General features: G+C 37.1%; 1 protein-coding gene across 1 annotated transcript in view; it reads left to right on the top strand.

Annotated features, from left to right (window-relative positions):
- The first annotated feature begins 383 nt into the window (after positions 1–383).
- Positions 384–8,555, top strand: part of LOC107565754 (V-type proton ATPase subunit C 1-A-like) — a 35,099-nt gene continuing 26,927 nt past the window's right edge. The window contains exons 1-6 of the mRNA XM_016251022.1: positions 384–553; positions 3,712–3,871; positions 5,424–5,491; positions 6,945–7,030; positions 7,121–7,215; positions 7,488–7,579. Of these exons, the coding sequence (XP_016106508.1) occupies positions 3,740–3,871; positions 5,424–5,491; positions 6,945–7,030; positions 7,121–7,215; positions 7,488–7,579 (473 nt within the window). The 5' untranslated portion in view covers positions 384–553; positions 3,712–3,739. The remainder of the gene's footprint in view (positions 554–3,711; positions 3,872–5,423; positions 5,492–6,944; positions 7,031–7,120; positions 7,216–7,487; positions 7,580–8,555) is intronic.

Raw genomic sequence — 8,555 nt, 5'->3', positions numbered from 1 at the left:
ATATAAGTGCAAATGACAAGTCAGTCGGTTAGCCTAACACAGTACACGTAGCAAGGTGTGTGTATATATATATATTATACACACACACATACACACACACAGACACACAGACACACACAAACAAAGAAAAACAAGTAGATAGAATAGAAAAAATAGAAAGCTAGTGTTTGTTTTTTGTACATTTTTTTTTTAATGTATTTATTTTTTTTTTTTCTGTTTTTGGTTATGCTCAACCAAGGTTGAACAAGATGTGTTGCATTCTGGAATGTGATTTTGTACCTTGCTTGGTTGTAAAGTTGATGCAATAATAAAAAATAAAAAAATGAAGTGGAGAAAGCAGCTGCCACAATGCCTACAGGCCTCCAGGTGTCGCTGTCGCCCGCGGCTGCGCATGCGCAGATCACAGCAGCCCATCAGCTGACCGTGAGAGAAGCCTTTGGAAACACTGGAGTGTCATTATGATGAATATCAAATCCTAAGACGGATCCTTTGACAATTATTTAGTTAAAACTACCAAGTAATCGTCGCGTCGTCTCGTTCACGTTGAGATCAGGTAAGCTCCGCCGGAGAAACGACCGTTAGCAGATTTAACGCTAGCTGTATTTGCTAGCGTGGATTAGCGCTGTCTGGAGTTCTTCTTATGTTTATGTGATTTATAATTAATCACTTGTGTTTTCAGGTTGTTAACTGATAATAGACATCTCAAATGTGGCGTAGTGCAGATTTGAATGCAGCCTGTTTGTCCAGTTCTCTTGCACCGTGTGTGAAATATTGCTTGTTTATGAATGGTTTGAATCATCGGCAGCCTGATATAAAATCATAATCAGTAACAGCCTCAAACTGATCAAACATCTGAAATCTGATGAGATTATTACTCTGGTCGGTCACTGTCCGTTCAAGGCCGGTCTGATGCTTCATCTCGTGACTGTCTGTCATTCATTTTGAGGAAATGATCCAATCAAGTCCACAATTAATCTGATCTGCTACTTTGATGTGCACAGATTTATGTGTTCTGACATTAAACATATATTGTTAGTTGTCAAATAACATGACAGTTTATTCAAAATTTATTTGCACTTTAAAATGTGAAAGGGAAGTTCTGTATAATATTTAAAACGTGGATTTAAATGAATAAATATTAAAGGGGTCATATGAGGCGATTTCAAGTTTTCCTTTCTCTTTGGAGTGTTACAAGCTGATTGTGCATAGATAAGATCCCTGAAGTTGCAAAGACTAAAGTCTCAAAACCAATATAATAACACGCCCCCACATATCTACCTCACTATGTGGACATATTTGCATAATGCGCCCAAATGTGCACGCAAAGAAAGAAGGCGTGGTTTCAGTAACCGCAGTTAGTGTTGAAGCAGCATGTCAGGGAGACGCTGTGTGTTTCTAGGCGAAAGCAAAAGCACTTTATTTGGTCTTCCGGAAGTAGATGCATTTAGGAATCTTTAAGATTACTTACAACAGAACAGCAATGCATTTTATGGACGACCGTTTCGTGAACCTAGGAGAGGAGGTCATTCTGACTTTGCTATGACAATCTGGCGCTTCTGAATCAGCTACTGTTTTGTTATTAGTTTAAGTATTCGCTATTGACTGTTCAAATGCGGAGTTTTGCGCATCGTGTGTGTGTGTGTGTGTGTGTGCGTGCGTGTGTGCGTGTGTGTGTGTGTGTGTGAGAAAGAGAGAGAGAGAGCGAGAGCGAGAGGGAGAGAGAGAGAGACAGAGCAAGAGAGAGTCACATCACAGTGGAGTCAGCGGTCTTAACCGTGGCTTGTGTACTGCAAACACATAGCAGCTTCATCACTGTGTCTGTCACGCGACTCTGTTCCCCTTTGGGGCTTGAACTGATGGTAAAACTAATGACATTATTTACTGTCTTTACATTTATTTTGAAAGATGAAGCTCGCGATTATGGTAAGGGGCGTTACATTTCCGACGCGTGCTTGCGGTGTTCGGCCAATCACAATGCACTGGGTCAGCTGGCCAATCAGAGCAGACTGCGCTTGTCGGAAGGAGGGACTTTGTAGAAAACGAAGCGTTTGAGAGAGGCGGGGCATAGAGGACCTACAATAATGTACAGTATTTGAAAAATAATGTGTTTTTTGAACATTATAGCATGTCAACATATTCTGTTACACCAGATACACAAAATAATGATCTTTAAAAATGCATCATATGACCCCTTTAATAAATTAGTAAATATTTATTTACAGGGCTGATTTTTGCCATTTTTAAGTACTGAAAATATTTGTTATCATTATAAACGTTTCTGGTTCTATATTTAATCGGGTAGATATTGTTTTGTAGAGGAAAACTTGTCTGCAAGTTATCACCAATAATTCTGTGTGCTTTACAGCAATGAGGAGAATTTTAATCTTTTAATACACATGATTGATATCTGACATGCACGTGGAAATCAAGGCCAGAAATCTCTATAAAATATCATTCTTATCCCAAAATAATAAAGCCTAAAATTTTAATTAAGGGGAGGACACTGTTTTTTTTTTTCATGCACCTGTCAAGTTTGAGATTTTGGGCTTTTTGGTTTTTCATAAAGTCTTTTTTCAGACTAGTGGAAAGAAAACATCCAAAATACACTGTTAAGTGTTTCTTTTATAGCACTTTTATCTATTTGTGTCGATAGATTTCAATTACAATACATTATTTTTAAAGGCCATTTTCTCAAAATGAGTTTTTCTCCTACACCGAGCCATTAATCTCCACTTCAGTAGCACTTACACACACACACACACACACACACACACACACACACACCAAACTTGACATTTTTATTCCTGTGTCTATATTCTGAAGGTTTTTACAGAGGGATTTGTTCATATAGAATTAACTTGATTATATACAACATTTTAATCCCCTAAAATTGTGAAAATATAGTGTTTTCTGTCCGTTCTAAGCATTTTCTGAATTATGGAGTGACAAAAATGAGATTCCCTCTGTAAAAACTTTTGACTCTAATATGTCCAAAAAAATTAAACCAGAATTTTGAAACTGACATCATCCAGTGTTTAGATTTTTGTACTAGACCTGTATGCAAATTAGTGCATATTTCATTAAATAATGACTCATTTGCATATCTAAACCTAACATTTTAGAAAACGTGTAATACAAAATGTTTTTGCAATTATCAATGTAATCAATCAGCTGGTTAAGTAAGGCGATAACTATTAGTTTTTTTTTTACCCTATTCACCTGCAGTGTCTCGCCTAAATACTACAAATGTTTATTTTCCAAAAACGTCTAAAATTATTTTATACATTAAATAATGACTCATTTGCATATCTAAACCTAACATTTTAGAAAACGTGTAATACAAAATGTTTTTGCAATTATCAATGTAATCAATCAGTAATCAAAAAGCAATAAGCTTTTTACCCTATTCACCTGCAGTGTCTCACCTAAATACTACAAATGTTTATTTTCCAAAAACGTCTAAAATTATTTTATTAAATTTTTTTGGTGGTGGGACTAGTGAAAATGTTGGCAGGGCAAGTACAAATGTGCATTACAGAAAAGTGTAATTGTTTAGGCTTTTATTAATGAAAGTTTTGTTGCATTTTCTTGATTCTGTATTTATTTTAATGTCTGTAAACACTACCCTAAATATCTTTGATAGAGTTGGTGGTGGACTGCAGTATGGAGTTTGTACATTTCAATGAGCATATTAATTTCTTTCTGCTTTAGACTCTCCATTTGTCGCTCCTCAGCAGCCATGACCGAGTTCTGGTTGATTTCTGCTCCTGGAGAGAAGACCTGCCAGCAGACATGGGACAAAATAATGACCGCCACAACTCGCACCAACAACCTCTCCACCAACAACAAGTTCAACATTCCCGATCTCAAGGTCACATTCTCTTCCTCTTCCTCTTCCTCTTTCTACAGTCTGAGCGGAGCAGCCTTTCAGGCTCTGGCATTACCGATTTCTTCTTTATTTGTTGTTTTCAATGGGGTGCCACAGTCAGGTTCTGGAAGTAAAAACTAATTTGTTTTCTCCATTGGGAAATGGATATTTAACTATAACTTGTAAACCTTATAAAGACAAACCTACTGTGAATTCCAAGGCTGTTAATCAATGGTACATGCTTTTGTGGAAACCATCCATTCATTTTTTTTTTTTAATTATCATGTGTAACAGCTGGATTTTGTGGTGAAAACTACATTACCCATGATGCTGTTCAGAAAATTCCACCAATCAAGGGAGTCAAATTGCATTAAAGGACTTTTTAGCTTCGCCCACTCCCATGAAGCACATTTGTTGTAATGATATAATCAAGTCAGTCTTGCTATGCTGTCAACATACGTAAATATTTGTGTGTGTGTGTGTATATACATATACATACACACATATATATATATATATATATTGCAATAAACTTGTTTCTAAAGATATAATCAACAACTCTAAATGAATAGTTTTATAGTTTACCATTATTATGTCATTCCAATGCTTCATGGGATTGTAGTTCTTTCTCTCACCAAAGCTGTAAAGTACATAGTCTTGTTGTACCTTTGTCTTTTTTATCTGAATTTCAAAGTTTTTGCTTCAAATCAAAGTTTGTAACATTGTGATTCTCCTCGTAGCTGGTTTGCTTGGTTCATGTCTTATAATGCTTTAACAAAGACTTTTTAAAAACCCCTTTGGAAAAAATGAATGGAAACATGTTATTTTGATGGTCCCTTTTGAACATTCTGTTGACAATAAGTAACGTTGCACCTACTTGTCTACTAACTCTCATTAGAGTATTAGTAGACTGTCTGCTTAATATCTCTTTATTGTCATGGTCTCCAAACAGACATTCTACTGACTATAAGTAACTTTGCAAGTACATATAAATTATTCTAACCATAATCCTATCATTCTACTAATACTCTACTAACACTCTAATGAGAATTAGTAGACATATAGGTGCTATGTTACTTACAGTTAACACAATGTGTTAAATGGACCATCAAAATAAAGTGAAACCAAAAATACTTCCAGAACCAATGCTGCTGATAAAGTGGACGGGCGCTAATGCACTCTATTGCAATCTCAATTTCAAAACTCTCAATACAACAATTTGTTTGCAGCATTTAAAATTTAAAATGTTCACACTATCTTTATGTGGTATTTTGCATGCACGATTCCTCTGATTGCAACTAAAATGAGCTTTTTTCAGAGCAAATGCATAAGTCTCGTTCCTATTGCCCAGGGTCCAGTGACCCTGCTGGCCTGTGTCATCTTGACCAGTCACTTTCCGCCTGACAGGATGAGAACAGAGGCGGCGCCACTCTAAGCGCCGGAGGCCCCTGATGTCTCTACGAGCCGATGCTGATCAAATCCAGCCTGGCTGTGTTTGTATTGCTTCATTATACTGGATGGTGATCAAAGTGTTTCTCTTCTCTAAACGCTGCAGGTCGGGACATTAGATGTCCTAGTGGGGCTGTCTGATGAGCTGGCCAAGCTGGACGCTTTTGTCGAGAGGTAAAGCTTACATTCAGCACCGCAATTCCAATGTATTTTCACAGTTTTCACGCAAAATGAATATTCACAGTGTGTGGATGTTTTAAGGATATTTTTGTGTTTTATAAGATGCTATGGGTGGTTGCTAGGGTGCTTTCTGTCCCAAATAAACAGGTGGATCTTGACTCCCAAGCCTCCATCTTTAGATTCTAGGCTTTCTAGGTCCCTCATTCAATCTCAGCATATGGATTTTTGGGGGGTTTATTGTCCATCAGATGAAATTCTTAAACTGTAATCATTCTTATCTGTTACACAAAATGTGTGGGTTGAGTTATGCACCAAACTTTAACACTTAGGGTTAGGGCTTTTGAGTTGCTCACCCTAAATATGCTAGATTTTTGGTAACACTTTATTTTAAGGTGTCCTTGTTTCACGTTACATCTACTTACTATTATAATAACAACAAATTATGCATAATTACATGCAAGTAACCCTAAGCCAAACCCTAACCATATAGTAAGTACACATAATTAATTAATATTACTCAGTACTCAAATGTATGATGATTACACTGTAACAAGGACACCTTAAAATAAAGTGTAACAAATTTTTTAAAGTTGTAAATAAAACCAGGATTAGTGGAGAAACTACAAGAGATTATTTCAGTATTTCTACTTCAAAATGTCACTTTTTTTTTCTTTTTTACGAGTCATTTCTGAATGAAAATAGTTTCTATACTACATTTTTTCAGTGTAGTAATAGTGATGCTTGACTATAATAATAATACAAATTTTAAGGCCTTTCTGCCTAAAAGAATCAAATATCTTGCAGATTTGAGTTGTTGTGTTTTCTAGCAATGACATATCAATGGTCAGAATTCAGTCAAAACTCCTTGCGTGCGTTTCTTTACTTTTGTGTGGTGAGGAATCTCATATAGAGGTGAGATTACTGCAGCATCTGCCTAAAATTAGTTATTAGCAGTTTGGTGACGTGCTAGCTTCCCTTTTTGCGATCATGTTTAAATTGCATGACTTGTAGCTCATCCTTCGATGTGAGATTCTATTTTTTCCTGTTCATTTAAAAGTCAAAAATGTTCCTCAATTAAAGTTTTGCCTCAGAGCTTTGATATTGTTTTGGTAATATTACTGTCAGCCTTACGTTATTTTAACATAATCAATCCTGAGTTGCATGCACAGAAGTCATTTTGGAGCATCTCCAGACCATGTGTCTGATATATTTCCTGTATTTTATTTTTGCCTGGTTTGGCAAATTCTACATTTTAAAAAAAGTTTTATTTTGATGTTATCAGAAGCCATTTTGCTAAATGAAACTAGGTTTCTTGGACACCTCAGCGTTTCTGAATCATCCGATATGTGTGATGTTTTGATGACTTCTGTGTCTTGGAGAATGTCCCATTTTGGAGGATTGGAGAGAGTTTTCGGAGGGCTGTGATGTCTTTTGATGCCGTTCACAGTGTGGTGAAGAAGGTGGCTCAGTACATGGCAGACGTGTTGGAGGACAGTCGAGATAAAGTCCAGGAGAACCTGCTGGCTAATGGAGGTGAGAGTCACTGGTATCTGTGGTATGAAATGATCAGACGCTGGTGCCGGTTTTGTTGCATTCATTCTCGTTTTCTTTGTTGTGTTTTAGTCGATCTGGTCACCTACGTCACAAGATTCCAGTGGGACATGGCCAAGTACCCTATCAAACAATCCTTGAAGAACATTTCTGAGATTGTATCCAAGGCAAGTGATCTGATCCAATGATTTCTATGTGAATTTTGGGACTAAAATCTGCAATGACCGTACTTGTAGCACTCGCTGCTGAGAGTAAAATGAAAGTCATTGCAATATTCACAATGTTTCTTCTGATTTTGTCACTCGTTGGTCATATTTGTGCATATTTGATATAAATCTCAGCCTTATTTATTATTGATACGGAGTTAGGCCGTTCTGGTGATTGAATGACGCCTCAGATGCTGTTTTAAATGAAACTCGCTGCCCCTGCTGTTCAACAGCAAGTCTCACAGATCGACAACGACCTGAAGGCTCGAGCGTCAGCCTACAACAACCTGAAGGGAAACTTACAGAATCTAGAGAGGAAGAATGCGTGAGTAAATTCAGACATATCAGACTAACTCTTATTTATAGGAGTTTTATTTCATATTTATTATTTGAGCTTCATTCATTTAGATCAGTGGTTCTCAACCTTTTTTTCCACCGGGCCGCACTATGGTCCAAGTGCAAGTCTCGCGGGCCGCATGCATATCATTTACATATTACGTCAGTAATTCAAACCAACCTAATTTATAATATTATAGCCTAAATATTATGATATCTAATCGATTACATTCATTGAAATAAATAAATAATTCTACTCCCCATAAATAACACCCAGTTTTGTGAACTTCGGCTCGAAAGGAGTAACAGCACAACCACCCACTGGCAGACGAGCCACGAGCACTTTTTTATATGCTCTACATTTCATGTATTTATGTAACACATATTCTACATTCAAAAAATTTAGAATGAACAATAACTGCTGTACAAAGAGTAAAAAAAAAGAAAGAAAAAAAAAACATACCTAATGCAGAAAAGGTATGTTTTCTGAATTGCGTAGATGACCAATATCTATCTTTCATCTCTTCTGATAAATTTTCAGTCAAATCGTTTTCTGTGTGCTAGATCAGAGCTAGAGCCCTGCATTTCAGCCCAGGCCCGACGGGCCCCGACTTTTTTTTACGCCCCTCGGGCTGGACTTCGGGAAAATTTTCACGTCATAGTTCAGACGTGGGCCGGGCCTCTGGCCTGTTTTAGGCTTCTCCGTATTTTTATATTTTAGACATCCATCAATTAGTGATAAAAAAATTGCCGCACTGGTGGAAATAACATGAGACCGTGCTACCGAGACTGTCAAGAGCGGCTCGAAGGTGTTTAGTGTCCAGCAGCAGTATGTATGGTGTGTGCCGTCAGCGCAGCTGAAGAGTTCTGCGTTCAAATGCACGCAATAGGCTTAAGCTTGCCGCAAAGCATCGGCAAAAGTAATTACCATAAATGCGTCAGGGGGAAACAGTAAGGAGATATTT

Source organism: Sinocyclocheilus grahami, unplaced genomic scaffold (genome assembly GCF_001515645.1).
Source record: "Sinocyclocheilus grahami isolate Dianchi unplaced genomic scaffold, SAMN03320097.WGS_v1.1 scaffold1024.1, whole genome shotgun sequence".
Taxonomy (NCBI): domain Eukaryota; kingdom Metazoa; phylum Chordata; class Actinopteri; order Cypriniformes; family Cyprinidae; genus Sinocyclocheilus; species Sinocyclocheilus grahami.
Note: the sequence above shows the minus strand (reverse complement) of the source record. Positions and strands in the feature narration are given on the sequence as shown.